This window comes from Anastrepha obliqua, chromosome 3, assembly GCF_027943255.1.
Source record: "Anastrepha obliqua isolate idAnaObli1 chromosome 3, idAnaObli1_1.0, whole genome shotgun sequence".
NCBI classification, from domain to species: domain Eukaryota; kingdom Metazoa; phylum Arthropoda; class Insecta; order Diptera; family Tephritidae; genus Anastrepha; species Anastrepha obliqua.
Window position 1 is genome coordinate 73,660,221 of NC_072894.1, and position 18,906 is coordinate 73,679,126.

Genomic DNA, 18,906 nt, shown 5'->3' on the forward strand with positions numbered 1-18,906 from the left:
ATAAGTTTAGTTAGAACTTCAGTAACTAAAAACTATCCGTTGTACCGCTGAAAAGCCCATTTTAGAAGACAGTCACAATAAATATAAAGAAACGGCACCGATCTTGTAAAGGAATAAAAATTTCAAAAAACACCAAATCTTGAAAAAAGAACGTAAAAAACACTAAATTTAAAAAAGAAAATTAAAATAAAAAATAAATTTATAACGATTCTGTAAACCAAGTATGCCTTTATACACTTTAAATGTACAAATTATGTAAATAGATCACAAATTATTTCCGAAATCTATCTCCTCATCATTTTCAACTTCATTTTTCTTAACTTCAAGCCATATTTTGAATTTCGGTAAACATGTTTACTATCGATATGACGATTCACAGCATCTGGTAAATTGTAATTTTCCCAACAACAATTTTCTCTTTTGAATCCGTTTTTATATGGAGCAATGCATTTACTTCAAGAAGGAACAAACAGTTACGAATTTGGCTTTTAAAAATATTCATTGCGCTGAAAACTCGCGCAACTTCTGCATTTGAGTCTGATAATGATAAGAGGCGAATTACCAAATTTGCCACCTTTTCAAATGGATTCAGACCAGCTAAGTCTTTATACATCTTAACTTGTAGCCATTTCAGTGAATTTAAATTTTTAGATTCTGCCACAGCATTAAATATTTCAAACTATCTCATGTTTTTAACTATCAGAAATGTATTTAAATTGCATTTGAGTTCAGAAAAGAAGCACTAAAGTATTAGGTTCTAAATCATTTTTTGGCGCTTCAATTTTCAGTATAAGTTGGCAAATATAATAAAAAGCGTTGAGCTTATTTTAGGCAAGCGCAGTGTTATTGCAGAGTGCCTAAAAATATGCAATATTTCAGTTTTGTTTTGTTTTGTTCGAATTCCACCAGTAAAAATCTTATTAGTTTGAATTTCGCGGCAATTGTTAAGAAATCAAAAATTATTTCAGATTTAGATTTAATTAATTAGCTGAAATTACTGTGACTAGCACAATAAAGCATTTTTTTAAATTGTGCTATCATTACTAATAGTGGGCCAATTGGCTTTGTTTATGTATCAGTTTGTATGCCAGGTAGACGCTTTTCAGAAATTTATGCATCCATTGAAATATTAGTATAAAAATTAGTATGAAAATTAAAATTTTTTAGGTTTAATCAATGTATATGTATTTTATATGTACACTTGCCAGAAAAAGTATACGTACACAAAGAAATGAAAGCAAAATATTAAGAAAATTATTGTAAAAAAACTAAAACATTTTAAACTTTTATGAGAAATATTTAGTCAGTAATTTTAGTCCAATTTCTATACGTATTTTCCTAAGTACATCTTTAAAAATTAAATTTTACAAAACAAAAACAAAAATTTTTACTTCCACGAAGCAGAAAAAGTTTCCGTCAGGGATTCCCCGCAGTATGCAGTAGCATATTTATCCCCAATAACGGTTTTATTTTAGTTTGTAATTGATTTTGCTGTGACTACATTACTTTGGAGCTATTTTGCAGTTGTTGTGTACAATAAATAGCGATGGCCTTCAAAACTAAGGAAATTAGTGGAGACGCGAGAAAAATGATTCTGAAACTTAGAAATGAAGGCAAATCTTTCCGTGAAATCGGACAAATCATAGGAAGAACTCACTCTTCTGTGTAGTATGTCGTGCAAACATACAATACAACTGATTCAATTGTATCCAAGCCACGCTCTGGTCGGCCTAGCAAGCTGACCGTACGTGAATTGCAATCAGTGAAAAATAATCCTCGAATTGCGGCTTCTCAAGTATGTAAAAACATTTCAAATTCCGTTAGCAAGCATGTGCATGGTGATATTGTGCCTAAAATAGTTAAAAAAGATGGGTATCGCGGACGTAGAAGCCGTACATATCCGAAATCAACAGAAAAAAACGCATTGATTTTGCAAACGAATATGTTAACAAGCCTCCAGAATTTTGGGAACTTGTTCTATTTTCGGATGAAAGCAAATATTGAATATTTGGTATTAAAGGAAGAAATCTAGTGTGGCATAAGAGCGGTACCGCACTCGAAAAAAAAATCTTGTACCAACGCTGAAACATGACGGGGAAGGTGTGATGGTCTGGGGCTCTATGGTGGCGCAAGGAGTTGGCAAACTTGTTTTTATTGAGTCAATAATGTATCATTTTTTTTTTAATATTTTAAAGACTAGTATGATGCAAAGCGTTCAACAGTTGGAGCTTGGTGATGATTTCTGGTTTTAGCATGATTTTGATCCCAAGCATTCGGCATATAATGTTAAGCTCTGGTTGCTGTACAACACAAATCACCGCCCAATCCCCGGACCTCAATTCTATTGAGCATTTGTGGGATTTACTGGAGCGCAGGGTCCATCAGCACAGCATCACCTCCAAGGAAATACTTAAAAATGTAATAATTAATGAATGGAGCAAAATTACCAAAGAGGATACTTCTAAATTGGTCCATTCCGTGTCACATCGACTTGCGGAGGACCTCAAGCGGAAAGGTTATCCCACAAGTTATTAACACCTTTTTTTTGCTTGTTAAATATGAACACTTTAATCTTATATTGCAATGTACGAATACTTTTCCTGCTTCGTTGAAGTGAAGTTTTTTGTTTTTGTTTTGGGAAATTTAATTTTTAAAGATGTATTTAGGAAAAAATGTATACAAATTGTAAAAAAAATTCTGACTAAACATTTCTCATAAAAGTTTTAGTTTTTTTTACAATGAATTTTTTATGTACGTATTTCTTGTGTACGTATACTTTTTCTGGCAAGTGTGTGTATGTACACATAGCTATGGGCATAGAAATAGCGCACTCTTAGTATCCTCTATACGAATTGTTATTTCTTAGAATATTAATGTTTATTCGTACATATGTTTGTATTTCTATACCGATGTTATGCTGAGAGTAGTGATCTCTAATATCGGGCAATGTGCCCTGCCAACTTTTTTAATGCTTCCTTTTGCCATGTTACACTCAAATCGCTCAAAGCGCAATAATATTTTAATCATTAGTTAAGCTAATTAAAGTTAATTCTCTCGGTAAATTCTTGTTTGTTGTAATTGCAAATATAATTTTTTTCCTTTAAAAGGAGGACCTCACTGCTTACTTGAAAAGAAAAACATAATTTGTGACCTTTACGAAAGGGGTACAAACAAACAAAATTTGCAAAAATATCGAATTATTCACGTAAAATGGAATATGATACTTTTTACAGACTAAACTAAAATTAATATGATTGGTCCTGATGCTAAGACTTTAGTTCATCGTGAAAAAAACCAAGAGTTCAATCCCCGGTACACAACAAAACCATAAAGCACGGTGTGGGTAACTTGAATGTTTGGGTATCATTTTCTTTTAATAGAGTTCTACCAATAGTGGAAATAAATGGCATTAGGGATAAGTTTGCTTATCTTGATATTCCCAAAAATACGATGGAGCCATATTCCTTTGAGTCCATGCCACTAAGCTGGTTATTCCTGCATGACAACAATAGGTTTGTGCAGCAAAAGTGGTGTAAAATTAGATTTTCAAAGAAAAAATGACAGTTCCGGAATGGCCAACACAAAGCGTCGACCATAACCCTTTTGAAAATCTGCGGAAGGATATTAAGGTGAAGGTGAGCAAAAAAAAGTTTAAAAATGCCAATGAACTATGGCAAGCAATACAATCTATTCCTCTGGAGAGATGCAAACGTTAATAGAAAATTTATTTCACATGTGTTAAGCAGTTTTAAAAAATAATGGATAATGAATAATACTAATCAGTTTAGTATTTAAGGAGAACACCACTGTGAACGCGTGAAAATTAAGTGATTTTCATGAATTTTTTTTTATGTAGGAATGATTATTTGAGGATCGGACAAATTATAATTTATTTAATTAACATATAATATATTCAACTATAATGACACAAATTTGAATTAAAAAAAATTAAAAATTAGAATTGTTATTAATATTAAAGCAAAACTTCATAAAAAACTGATGAACCCTGGTGGCCACGATACAGCGGCGAAAAATCATCTGAAAGCAAAAAACCAAAAAAAAAATCTTAATCTATACATAAATGGCTATCGTCGTACGTTGCTGTTTTCGAAAGGCTTGAAAAAATATTAATTTTTGGAATTTTTAAAAACGGCTATGTATGATTGTAACCAATACATGTACAAAAATTAAAAAAAAAAATTAAAATCGGTTCATAAGTCTTCGAGAAATCGAGGCCACCGTGTTCAGAAAAGTCGTTTTGAGAAAAACGCGTTTAAAGTTTTTATTGGCCGTTGTAACTCACTACCTCCACGTATTGGGTATAATTTCGACAATTTTCAAGATTTTAAGTTAAAATTTCTTTTACATATTTTTGAATATATCTACTTTAAGAAAATGCAAAACACAAAAAATCGATTTTTTTTGAAAAATCACAGAGGTGTTCTTTGGAGAAAAAGAAGTCCATTATTTTTACGCAAACGGTTTAAAACTGGTCAACTTCGATTATTTCTGTGATTTATCGACATTTTCTTTGACATCCAGAATGGCTGAACGGAATGGACGAAACCAAATTGCACGTAATTAGCAGTTACACCATAAGCACTATTCACAATTTCAGCAGCCTGGCTTGTATTTTCGTCTTTATCAAAGAAAAACTGTAAAATGTATCTAATTTTTACATTTGTTGACTTCCATTGTTAACACCCTCTCTCTCATAACAGAATGGAACGAACAAAAAGAGCAAAATAATTTTTTTAGTGTGAAGTGTCACCTTGACAACAAGCATAAACTTTAAATTGTTTGATCGAAACATTACGAGATTTTTTATTGGGGGAAGTGCGCTATTTTCTTATGCATAGCTGTATGTATATATATATGTATCTAGGTATATTATTGGAAAAAGTCATCCAATGCAAAATGGTTTAATCAAAATGAACTAAATTAATCAGTAATCACATTATTTATCTTTAAAATTAGCTTATTTATGCTAACAAAATTTCATTTGTATATACATACATACGTGTATAGGTATGTATGATATGCGTGTATGTAGTGAAAACAAGGCTTGCCGTTCTGCTATATATTCTAATTTTAGGAGTTGCAATTTATATGTACTTACCTTATTTCATCGATGGCAAAAGACAAGTACCACAACGCAAACATTTTTCTGCAAAAATATAAAAGGTTAAAGCGTAAATTTATATTTAACAAAAATCAGTTGAATATTAATAATTTATTTTTATTGACATTGCAAATAACTACAACAGTAAATAATATTTCTAAAACACGGTGTATGAGCTTACGTTGAAAAGATCACAAAAATCAAATTTGTTTTGTTTCCCGGAAAAATTTGGCTTCACTTTAAAATATAGATTTTATGTAGTAACGCTACATACTCAGTTTTTAGCTCCTATCAATTAAATTTTTTAAACGACTTTAAAGTATATATCAAAGGCGAAAACATAAACATAGGCATCCATTGCGTATACTTGATTTCATAGGGAAAAGATCAACTATTTTTTTATTACATGTTTTTAAAAAACAGTAAGAAATACAAAGTTGAGGTATGTACATAAGCGTATGTGACATACGTTTTTTCAAATTTCAAATTCAAGGATATTTAAGGATACATTTTTTAAAGAATTTGTATTATATATGTTCTGGCGAAATGTACACAGAGTTTGTTTTAATAGATGGATATACCCTACTTCGTTTCAATTTCATAGAGTGAATACAAGTATTTAAAATCATTTTTGGAAAATTTAGTCATGTCAAACTTTAAAGCACTTAAAACTAAATTGATGAAAACAAGAAAAACTGAGTACGCGGCATCGATCATCATAGCATCGCAGTTCGGTGTGAACCATTGCTTCCGTTACAAGTCACATTCACGTCACTCGGCCATTAGCTTTTAGTTTGATAACAGATATGGCCATAGCTTTAAAGTCGCCTTCAATGTCATATCTCCATCGCTTTCTCGGCCGGCCTCTTCTTCTGTCGCCTGTGGACTTGTTTCGAAGATATTTTCCATAGCTCTATCGTTGCTCATTCGTAAAATGTGATCGTACCATCGAATCTTTTGAGCTTTGATACACCTGATTACATTTGCACCCCTAATAAGTGTGTCTAACACTTCGTTGTACCGAATGTAGCGTTCCATACATTTTTTTAGAATCTTTCTTTCAAAATAATTTAATTGATAGGTTTCATAAGGTTTCAGCACCTAGACTTCGCACCCGTATGAGAGTGCATGTCTTATGACAGTTTTGTATATTCGTAGTTTCTTCGCTCAGCACAAATCCACGGTACCTAAATTCATTGACTATTTCAAAACGATAGTTGCCGATTTGTAAGTTATGTGTTGCGTTGCGTGCTGCACCTTCCATATATTTGGTTTCCGGCATTTCTTTGTAAAATTTATAGTTTTACGTTTATATAAAATTTCTCCTGGGTAAAGTTGGCGCTCGATGTTAAAATACAGTAGAAACTCGTTTCTTGCACGCACTAATGAAAACAGAGCTCGATCCAAGGCTCGATATTGTTGGTTGTGAACTGATATACTTTAAAAATTCCTCGAATTTTAAGATGCTAAAGCATTCAAAATCTAACGAAGATCAACAGATTCCTGTGAATAATTGTGAGCATACCATTGTTGCACTGCAGACATAAAATGCCTGAAATAGCAGAACGGAGAAGCAGCGGAATTCTTTTTGAAATTGAGAGGTGCTGCTTTATTTCACTTTAAATACAGAAATCCTTAACGAAATAAAAACCATACTTGTAATCTGTAATATATGATAGAGAAGAAGCGATATTTCGTCGAACCATAGGAGATTTCAGCCTTAAAACCAAAAATGCTGATACTGGGCTAAAAGTAATCAACCTTCTCTTCGTATGGTTTATTGTCAAACTAAGATATATTATCAAGCTATATCTACAGTATAAGGAATATTTATAAATTATATACACTACGAAAACTTCTACCCAGTTCAGTATCTTCTTTAAAGCAGAGACAAAGAAAAGGCAAAAATGGAAGACACATCAAAAATTATGCTTGGAATTGTGTTACTCTGACAAAATTATGTTCCAAAATTTGTAGCAGGTTAAACCAGCCATCTAAAATCCATTCATCTAACACCCTTTCCCTTTGGCCAGTACCTTCAAAACTGCATGTTTCCTGGGCCTACCGTTAAAGGAGTTTGACGACGATGACCCATAAGTTTACTGCGATTAAGGGGAACCGGTGGTCTAGAGCACGAAAATTTCACCTATTTTCACAATTTTTTCTGCCATTAAAAAATAAAAAAGCGATATTTCAGCTTTTCGTGTTTATTACTACATCTATTGAGCATACAAAAATTTTTTTATATTTATTTTAAAAACAATATTTATTATTATAAAAATGCCGCTGAAGATTACCCTCTCGAGAAATCGGACCCGGACGGCGTAGGTGGGACACAAAATTCAAGAAGATTCTTAATTATATAGCGTGCAGTTATAGTCGGAACTAGAACAAATTGAAAAAAATTAAAAATTGAAAAACGGCGCGCAGAATCGTAAAATCGGGTGTTTTTCACTAGCTTTTTAGTGTAAAAAATAGAAAATTATTTAGATAAAATTATGATTCTAGTTCTGACGAAGGCCATACATACGTGTTGCCAACAACACATTCAAATTTCAAGTAATTCGGTTGACTATTTTTTTTCATCCCCCCAGTGCCGAAAAAGTTGTTTTTTTAACTATGTTTATTTGTAAAGATTTCGTACATAAATTGGCTTAATCTAAATAAACAAGATTAATAAATTAAAACAAAAATTTAAGATACAATATCCCAAGTTGAGCTCTCAGCATCTGTGACTAACATTGTTATATACTATTGATAAGAAAGTTTGCACATTAATCATTAATAAACACAAACGTAGATTATTTTTGGACTATAATGAAAAAATTAAAAAAATATTATAGATGTAACAAATTTAAGGGGTATAAGATAAAAACAGACGATACAAATTAAAAACAAAAACCTAATATTATATACATATATTATTCCATTTGCCACCAAAATTTTTGCCATTTAATGTCTTCGAAAGTTTTACCATCTTTGAAAGGTATACTCATATCGAATCTAAGTTCATTTCCGTCAGGTGTAGAGGTTTTTATCGATTTATCTGTAGCTCTGCGGTATCTGTGGTATAATATCGGTAGAGTATCATCACCATTTGCACCAATTTGTTTTTGTCAAGATAGATAAGGGCCTCAGCAGGGAGAAATCCTAGTTCCAGAGAGTTTTTTATGTACTCTTCGTTAGTATAGAAGGGCCCATTTATGAGATTGTTCATATGGCAGTTCAGGCATCTTTGTGCTTCCTTATGGGATATGAGATTAATCATGTAATTACCTATTCTGTGAACTTTAGATATTTTATAGAGGTGACTATTATGATAGAATAGTATTTTGTGTAATCACTTTGAGGACCGGAAAAAGTCGTTTCGCGATAAATGAGTTTAAAGTTTGATGTACATAGGCGCGCAGATCGCTCTCTACCTAGTTAATGGGCTGTAGAAGCTATAATATTGAGAATTTCCGCATGAAATTTCACAGTATTTTCTTAAGATACTATACTTTTGAAATATCGAATAAAATCGATTTTTTGAAATTTCTAGATCATGGGGTCCCCTTAACAAGACTTGTAAGCTGCTACAACATCTAAAACTAGGAATTTCACTTGAAAAATTAAATTATGGACGAGTATAAAAAAATACAGATTTGGTAACAGATGCTTGCAGCCTATTTAGGGTGTATTTCATTGTTCTCAGTTGGAATAGAAGCCGAAATTTTAAAAGATATACATACATACATGCATATGTATGTATAACACAAATGCAATGCAGTGTCGTAACTCGTAATCGTGAACACTGCTATTAATTGTGCGAGTATGACTAACTAAAACACACAGCACAGCCTAATCGTGCTGACAATTTGAGTTTGTTCATACCGCGTATTTATAGCCAGAAACTTGTGTGTACATGTAGACTACTCACTTGCGACAACTGTGCAGGGTAAATAGAAAAATGTGTTTTTTCTTTTGTTTTTGGTTTTCGTAGAAAAGCTTGCAAGCGAAATTTGCAGGAGCATGCACGCAGTTGCGTATAGTACACATTATGTATACATATGTAAGTGTATGTATGTATGCATGTTTCCAAAAATAAATATGCCAAGGGAGATACTCAAAATGGTTTATTTACAAATCGATTTCTTCAGATTTTCCTTCAATCAGCACTTTTCGTTTAATGGCGTGCTGAAAGTCTTTCTGTACTTAATGACTTTTCCCTCTCTCTATTGCTAATATGTACCGCATCGTTTGGTTGCAGGGTGTGCAAGTGTACGTTCTTATTTATTTATATGGCTTCCCTGCCGAAATGATTACATTTTAATTTGTCGTAGATCTTATACAGCTCATCAATCCTGCTATATAACCCAATGCCTACCTCAACTCCACCTCATTGTTGCCGTCAACCAAGCTCCCGCACTATGCATTATGACAGTCATGGGGCTTACAAGAATAATTTTTGATTTCCATCTCTTGAGTCCAAAGCAAATAGTACTTGTAATATCTAGTGCTCCTTAAACAAATTTGCAAATTTGAAATTGTCACTGACACCTCTGCGAGTTGTCTTTATTTAACAGCAGTTCCACGTTTCATGGGGTGAAATGTGGTTTATATGTAAGTTGATATCAGCATCGTTAGCAATTGACGATGTTCGCCAAAAAACATACACCACTAAAACATACAGAGCAATTAAAGTTGGGCTTAAGAAGTTCTAAACGATTGTCGGGAGTTCAGTCTACGCTTTTTTAAGAAAAATTTCACTAGTTTTTCGATAATTCATAGAGTTCAGAAAAGGTTTTACAGACTTGAAAATATTATAGTATAATATAAAGGATATTTATTAGACTGTATACATCTACATCGTATCAAACAATATCTCAAAATATTCATGTACGCTAATAACTAGCCACAGAATGCACCGAATTGCAGTTTGCAAGATTTCTTTCGACAGAAAATGCATAAACTTACAAAATATCACGGTTTGGCATTTTGCACTACCACTAATTCTTTAGTGGTTTAAAGGTTTCACTATCACTAAATCTTCAGTTTTTCAGTGTTTTAACTATCCGCTTATTGCATTAATGATTTAGTGCATCTTGCCCAATCCTGCAAAATAGCCGTGTTTATAAGCCGAAACTTGTTAAAAAAGCAAACAATTAATTTAGAACTTGCACCAAATCAAAAATTAATCAATAGATTGCTTACTATCACTTTGCATTAATCAAATTTATCAATTTTTTTCTGATAGAATTTTTAAAACAGAAGGGTAATTGTTTTAAAAATGTTTGCTTATGTGTATGCTGTATGCCAAACTGCACTAATCGGGAATAAACAGGTAAAGCAAAGATGAAAAATGTATGTCTGTTGATGTTCTTGTAGCAGTCCGGGCATATTTTGAGTATGTCTGGGTTAATTCTCGATAGGTAGGAGTTTAATGCTGCAATATCTAGAAGGGTAATTGAGCCAAAGTTACGCTGCCCTCACGAGACAGCTCAACACTTCGTTTGCGAAGGGTGGCGGCTCCCGATGAATATCATCCAATATCTGTCTGATCCAGTAGTTGTAGATGTGTTCGCTCCTGGATGTCGTCAGTATAGTCGACGATATACATATCTCCTGACTCGCCTGGGAGGTGACTCAGCCTCCAGCAACTGCCTGCAGAGGGGTTTCCTGCGGTAGCAATCCAGCAGGAATTGCTTGCTGGACGTCTTATTACCTCCTTAACCGGAAACAGAGCAGCCTCATTGCGGAAATGTTGCAGGGGAAACATTAGAATTCATTCCATAGCTGTCTTTATGACAGTATTCTTACAGGTCAGAAGCTTCATCCCATGCGAATTACTAGTGCCAGGCGACTAGACCGGTCATCCTAGTTACAAAAGGGCATTACTAGTATTATTAATGTCGTTTATAATTAATTTGGTTAAATAACATGATGATATAAAGTAGACATAATGGAACTAGTTGGTTTTCTGACTGGTCACTGTTAATTAAATTACCATCGCTCAAAAATTCACATTGGGAATGAGACAGGGGGTCTCTATCTGGAAGATGAGGAAATCACAGAGCATATCTTGTGCAACTGTATTGCCTTGGCAAAGACAAGACTGTACATCTTTCGTCGAGATCAATGAATAAAGATCGGATACGAGCGAAATCAAGAATGCTCCTGTTGCATATATTCTGAAATTTGTACGCAAGGCAGAAATTTGACTAAAAGAATTTGGCTTTGAACCAATTTCCAATCTGAGGCAGGGAGCGAGGAATCTAGGTTAAATAGAACCTGATTTAATACATTTAAGGTAGTATTGCCTGTCAATAGGACTAGTATTAACTACTTTTAAGACATGTAGTAGGACACAAAATATCTTTTAAGTCGAAGTGTCGGTCATTGGGAAAACTATAGACTCAAAATTATAATTTTAATAATGATGCCTAAAAATTAAATATTTTCGAAATATTAGATTGTAAAAATTATTTTGAAAAAATATGTTTGTTTGCTTGCGCGTCCACTTTTTTAAATATTATTGTAGTTCAAGGCCTCGACTTTGTTTCCGTTTTTAGTTACGTTAATTAATAAAATTATCAATAAAACTTGAACGATGCGCGGATACTTAAAGAAAGGCCGCTTGATAAAGTTTTGAATTAACTACTTTTTACCAAGTGTTTCCTACTTCACATAATTAAAAAATTTTTTTTTGTGAGAACTATTTCGCAAATTATTTTCAGAACTTTTTAGCTATCCAGTAGGTATAATATACTAAGAATAAAGTATTTGAATAGACTCCGCAAAACAAAACAACAATTCCAAACACTAACTGCTTAGAACCTGGCATAATTTAAGCAATCGAAAAAGGTCAGTCACTGATTTTTAATCGTTCCTTTTCTGGCTTTCTTTCTGTGCTACATACAAGGTGCTTGCTTTCTCGTCTGAATGTGGTACTTGGCTCGTGAACGGGAGTTTGATCTCTGCTTGTGAACATGCCAACGTATACCAATAAGGAATGCTCTGATATCCTAATGTGTTGCGGACGCTGCGAAGGAATGCCGTCTCAGTCACTGGTTATGGGCTCGTAGCATGCGGAGAGTTCAATAAAAGATACTAACTTTAGGGAGTACCGCAGCATATATTCATCATGTGCTTGCGATGACAACTCCTTCGCAGACCTAGGCCTTTCCGGGTAATCCTGTATATCTGCTGATTTTTTATTGCGTACATGTTTTGCCTTAATGGCAGGGCCGAATATGGCGGGTATTTACGACTTGTCTTAGTACTTCTAACCTAGTACTTATAAATTCGTAACTACTTTGAAGTACTATATAATATAGGGTTTTCCAATAACAGGTGTTATTGGTGAATGGATTACGCTATCGACAGACGATTAACGATTTTTATGGCTGGTATTGGATGGTATTGATCTGGACAAGACCGCGCTACGTGCCACGAAGCCATTGATCTTTTATAGGAAAAGTTTCCGGACCGTGTTATCTCTCGAAGAGGTGAACACAATTGGCCACCGACATCTTTTGATTCAACACCTTGTGACTTTTTTCTTTGGGGCCACGTGAAAGAGAAGGTCTACGCCAACAGCCCAGGGTCGATTCAAGAACTCAAGATGGAATTCGTGAGGCTATCGAGGACATAGGGCAGCAACTTTGCAATTCGCTTATGGAAAATTTCATGAAAAGGATATTGTTCTGTAAGCGTGGTCGTGGTGGTCATTTTCCTGATGTAATTTTACACTATTAACGGCAAGCTTTCCTCTTTATAATGAAATAAATATCCGATCATTTATATTAAAAAATAGCATTTTTCTTTGAATATCAAAATAACACCTCTGTTTGGAAAACCCTATATAATCGATTGATTGAACCGATAAGCTTAAACACCGAATCGTGAAGAATCAATTAAAAATGTACCAGAACGTTCAATAATGTGTGTGACTGACACATAGATGGCGGCACTAGTACTAAATCAATATTTTTTTCGAAAGTTGGCAACCTTTTTAGGCTTACTGTCAAAATCATATGTTAATCCGACCATTTGTTTACAAGTTACAGTGCTTTAAGTGACGCTACTTTTGAGTAAAAAAAAAAATGAATTCAAAGCAATTCCGTGTGCTTATTTATCATTGTTTTTTAATGAAAAAAATACTGTTCAATGCCAGGAATGGCTTGAAAAACATTATTCGGACTCTGCTCCATCAAAAAGAAGCATTTGTTATATGTATGCCGAATTCAAACGTAGTCGTACAGACACCGATGACATTCCATCTACTGGAAGGCCAAATGACCCTGTTATTCCGGAAAACGTTGAAAAAACACTGAAAATCATTATGTTCGACCGTAAAGTGAAAGTGAGGGAGATTGTTGACATTCTAAAGATATCAGCAGGCAGTGTACACACCATAATACACGAATATTTGGGTATGAAAAAGGTGTTTTCCAAATGGGTGCCGCGTTTGCTCACACCGGAGCAAAAACAACAACGAATCGATGATTCAAAGAGCTGTTTGGACATGTTTACGCGCAATAAGTCGGAGTTTTTGCGTCGGTACATCACAATGCATGCAACATGGATCCACCATTTCACTCCAGAGTCAAATCGGCAGTCTGCTGAGTGGCATGCAGCCGGTGAAAGCCGCCCAAAGCGACCAAAGACGCAGCAGTCGGCTGGCAAGATTATGGCGTCTGTATTTTGGGATGCGCATGGAATAATATTCATCAACTATCTCCAGAAGGGGCAGACCATCAACAGCGACTATTATATAGCGTTATCACTTATTTATACTATTTCAGATCAGCCATTGATTTCCTCTTTCATAAAATCAGCTTTAAAAAATAGATAACTATTTTATATGCCAAAGTCTTAAGCTAGGATCAGAAGTATTCTCCGGAGTATATGCCAGCCGTATTAAGCTATGTTAGGTACAGGATGGAAATACATACTGAGAGCACCTATTATGATACTGTTGCTGAACCTCTTTTGCACTTTTCCCTAATGCAAGTAAAAATATATCTTGTAAAGTTAATAAGCCTCAAAAATTGGTAAAGAAGAGAGTGCATTAAATGTATGAGATGGTAAATTCTATCGTTATTGAGTATTAACTGATCGGGGTATTAAGATTAAATAAAACTGAAAATAATGCGCGAATTGCAAATGTTTGTCGTCTTGTATTTAGTAGGTGGGCACTGAAGCAACTTCCCAGTAGCTAAACTATCACAAGCCACGGTAATTTGGCGAAATCTCAACTCATCTGAAATTGAAGAAAAGTGATTAGCAGCAAGTTTTTGATTAGCACAAGCACGACTCACATATTTGACGTGAAGAGGTGATGAAGAAGTATCAAGGTGGACATCTTTTCGCCAGCTGCCCATATTTCATCATTCTGTATATTCTTAACGCTCTGAATTTGGCATCTCAATGAGCTCTTCATATGTACTTGTATGTACATACTTATATATTATACTTCTGTGAGTAATGATCACCGATAATCTTGGCGCCTAATTTTATAACTAAGGCAAAATATGCAGCTAGAAAGCCGCGGTAGAGTATTTTAACGTGTTACCTCAAATGATAATGACCCAGTAGGAGGAGTCTGATGAAATTATTTTAAAACTATTTATTTTATGCTGTGTTTTTCTAATGTTTATGAGTTGCTATTAATTTAATATAAAATGTGATTTTGATTTCGGACAGTCGAGAAGTTTTATTTTTAGAATAAAAGGAGTCGAATAGTATATCCGACGAAAGCGACAATATTCATGGATTTGTCGAATAAAATCTCATACATTTTTTTTTGGCTAATTTCAAGACGAATCTATTCAAGATAGTGGCATCCGTTTTACATTGACATGACATTTCTAATTTAAAGGCGAAATGAAGAAAAAGCAGTCAGCTACTCTAATCACACCAACTTGTACAGGGATTTAGTTTGGCGCATTGTCCCAGGCTGTCGAAAAAAGGGGAATCCAGTGAGCTTAATCATCTAGCTGACAAACCCGGACATTTACAGGGAAAGTACTCACAATCTCCTTCTCTCAAAGGTCTCTCAGCTTCTGCAATGGGGTTTAAATGGTAAACCTAAGTTTTGTATGTCGATCGTCCAATGACCGGTAAATACAGCTACGAGTTTGAAAATTGAATGACGTGAAGTCTCCAGGACTTTCTGAATCTTCCCTCTATTGTACTGCGGCCAAAGGGTATTTGAAATACTGCATGGAGAAATGGAGCAACATCTTTTTTGTGCTTTCCTGAGAAATAATTTGTACAGTTCCCCTTTAATAACTGTCAGTGGGATGCCGATGATCGGGGCATCGGGCCGATGACTGAGGCTAATTCACTCGCCTTCCTGGCAAGCTCATCAGCAATTTCATTTTCCTAAATGTCGAAGCTACTTAGAAATATATTTTAGCGAGCCCTAACCGCCATAACCGCGAAAAAATATTGGATTTTCCGTTTTTGATAGAAATCGATCCCTCATACAAACAAGCTGCCCTACGAAATACCGTTCCGTTACAAACTTATGACGAAAGCAATTTTGGCTTAAGTGTAAAATTTACTTGTTGTCGGTTTCGCCCTTTTGGCGGTTAATGATCGACATCTAACATATTTTAGGTTGTTAGACACCATAACAACCTCGACGGTCTCGATGAGGAAAAAGCTCATTAAAACCAGTCGGCAGTATACTGAAATAAAGGAAATATTTAATAATGTTGGGTAACTATTAAACAGGAGATATGTGCGAAGATTTAACTATTCATTTATAGCTTGTTAAGCAAGTTGAAACTAGTAACTTTATTTCAAACTGGATCTTTTGCGATTTAAAAAAAAGGACATTAAAAGAAGACTGGACCAAATTTGTTGAATCAAGTTATGGATGGGGCTGTCATTTTTTTAAATATTTGTACTGTTGGAAACGCCATTTTCGTCCACAGTGATTATTGTAGAACCATCACTTTCCACACTTTGTAAAATTGGCAATATTTACTGTGGACCACCTTGAGTTTCAGAAGGTTGATACGCCATGCTACACAGATCATCAAACTATCGATATTTCGCAGATCGCAGATGCAATATGAATACATTCGATTCTCTTGGATTCAAAAGAAGTTGAGGCGAATGTCAGTTGAGCCATTTATGAGATGGGGTTGGAAACCGTTATTAAAGTTTAGAAAATTTGGGTTCATAGAATGTACTATTGCGAGTTGATAGTCCTGCAGCTAAGGCTCATAAATTATTTAAATTGTTAATTCATCAAGTTTTGTTAATAATAATAATGAAGTGATTATATTTCACTTATATAGCTTTAAAAAGTAATATACTAAAATTAATTGGTTTTTGATAATTTTTTTTGTTTAAAATATTTCAAACTGGATTACTCCTTAAAAGCTCACACGCAGGCATTTTTTCGACTTCATTGTTTTAGTACCGGATTCAGCAAAGCAAAAATGGAACACACGGGAAACCTCTTAACAAATTGTTGGTCACCAACGGAGCAAAAAACTCATTTTTTTCCAAAATTTCTTTTTCCGCAGGGCATGTCGCATGTGTATTAGTCAGAGCCATTTCGTCTGAACCGCATGATTTTATCACAAATGAGACCTACCCAAATGCGTACTTGCATATGTTTGTACGTACATACATGCATGTAGATGGGTCCGTGTGTATATATATACATATATGTATGTGCTCATATATATTAAATCAAAAACAAACAAAAGTCACGTAAAATCAATTTTTAAACAATGTCGTTAACTAATGCTAGCGATGTGATATCTAAGCTAATAAAGAAAAGTCGGTCACTTTAATTCAGAATTGACGTCTAATTACATGTGTTATAAGCGTTTATTGTCAAAACAAAAAAAAAAAAAAATACCCCTGTTATGTTACGTCATCAAAGGATGAGAAAAGCAGTGAGTAATTCTGGCGAAATCATAATAGTTGCATATGCATATGTATGTATGCAGATGCTATGTATGTATTTGCCATGTGTATCCAACACTGCACTCACCTGCTATCTCTCAAAAATTTTCATTACAATAAAATATTTTCCACTCTCTTACAATTTTTCTCTTTACTAACTTTTTAGTTCTGTATTAACTTTTGGTATTTTTGCACCAGTAGTTTTTTCACAATAGTCAATTTTCGTTGGTTAGCCTTTCTACATATGTACATACATATAAATATGTGTATTTGTAATTTGAAGATGACAATTGATAATAACATGTTTTTGTAATTGATTTAACACTTTCCCCCAACCACTTGTAATAGATTGTTAACGTTTATAAGTAATGAATATGCTTTCTACCGAATGTACATCAGAGATATGTGCATGTACATATGCATATATATAAGTGTATATCGTTAATGGATATTTTAATAACACTAACCACATTTATTTGTTCGATTCCGCACTCAACAAAAGGCTTGTTTCATATGTAGCGTATCACATGTAGCTCTTTTTGCGTCAATACTGCTTAATTACTTATTGTCGTTTAGAATATAAATTTTTTACTAATTTTTACGTATAATTTACCTGTTTCACTAGACTAATAACAATTTTGGTTTATAACAAATTTTTCGTGCTCGCGTTTTCTTCGCTCAACGGCAACAAAATGAGACGTTCAGTTCAGTTGTTCAGTTTCAATTGTTCACCGGTTACTTAAGAGCTGACCAATCTCACCGTTTCGCGGTTTCGGTACTGTAAATATACATACATACATATGCATACAGCTGTATATCGTGTTAACGATACGTTCACATTTGGGGTGACATAACCCAAACAAAATGAGTTCAACCAAAAAATTTTCTCTTGACAAGAGTTTATACAGAAATGAGAATGAATCGCAAATTCACTCCTTATGTACATACACATATACATATAAATAAATGAGTGTGGATGTTCTTTTTCTCTTCGGAATTGTAAACATTTGCCTTAATTAAAACTGTCATTGCGAAGCCAGGGTGCGTATGAGCAATACATGACTTTTGTTCGTGAGAACAGAGAGTTAGCATACCTTTGTATGTGCGTTGAATGAGAGAGATAATAGAAGTTCGAACTCCTTTCGTTAAGACCAATAGACATTCATACCTACATTCACTTTGTTTGTTTTTGATATCACAATTATTTTGGTGTGTGAGATATTAAATAAGAGGTCATTGTTACAGTTTTGATTTCAGCAGTGAAAAAACTGTATGCCTGTTATGCATTAATGTTAACTTTTTTAATTTATCTATCATATTCAATTGAAAAGTGTTAATATCTTACTTATTTTCAAGGATATTTTATGAGCTGATTAGATGAAAAATATTAATTACATTGAAAATTTAAATACGTCGTATTTGAAATTTTAATTCAAAAGTCAGTTTGTCCTTAAATACCTCTCAGAAAAATATGATTAACCGCATCTAAGCAACAGGAAAACACAAATCAACCTTTATTAACTTAACAGTTAACAGTTTCACAAAGGGTATCTCTAGAAATGCAACGCTGTAGATTTTTCAAATGATACAGCTGATAGAAACGTTGATTTTTTTTTTTTATTTTGATTTGCATTTCTGATTGTTGTTCTTGTTGTTGTTGTAGCAACACAGACATTCCCCATAAATGTTTGGGGAATACATAAGAGTGATAGTCCTTGGCCGGATATAAGTCCGGGTCGTTTCGGTAACGTATAACTGACTGTTGTAGAATGCATTTATGATCGCGTTCTTTGTTGCAACAAATAAAATGGAAGTGTTATTGAATTTTATGGTGGTTGAAGGTATATGGAGACAAGAAGTGATAATTTTTT

At 33.9% G+C, this 18,906-nt stretch overlaps 2 protein-coding genes across 2 annotated transcripts in view; one reads left to right on the top strand and one right to left on the bottom strand.

The window, feature by feature from the left end:
• The window catches only part of LOC129241383 (arginine kinase 1), a 79,488-nt gene extending 61,753 nt beyond the window's left edge, over positions 1-17,735 (bottom strand). Inside the window, exons 1-2 of the mRNA XM_054877666.1 lie at positions 17,649-17,735; positions 5,120-5,167 (exon numbers count right to left, since the gene is read on the bottom strand). Of these exons, the coding sequence (XP_054733641.1) occupies positions 5,120-5,163 (44 nt within the window). The 5' untranslated portion in view covers positions 5,164-5,167; positions 17,649-17,735. The remainder of the gene's footprint in view (positions 1-5,119; positions 5,168-17,648) is intronic.
• Positions 13,335-13,958, top strand: LOC129242069 (histone-lysine N-methyltransferase SETMAR-like). The gene has a single exon (XM_054878628.1). It carries the CDS (start codon positions 13,335-13,337, stop codon positions 13,956-13,958), a length of 624 nt encoding a protein of 207 aa, XP_054734603.1.
• Positions 17,736-18,906: the final 1,171 nt, after the last annotated feature.

Excerpts from the sequence above, each read along its gene's own strand:
- LOC129242069 (XM_054878628.1), top strand. The coding sequence starts at position 13,335 with ATGTATGCCGAATTCAAACGTAGTCGTACAGACACCGATGACATTCCA.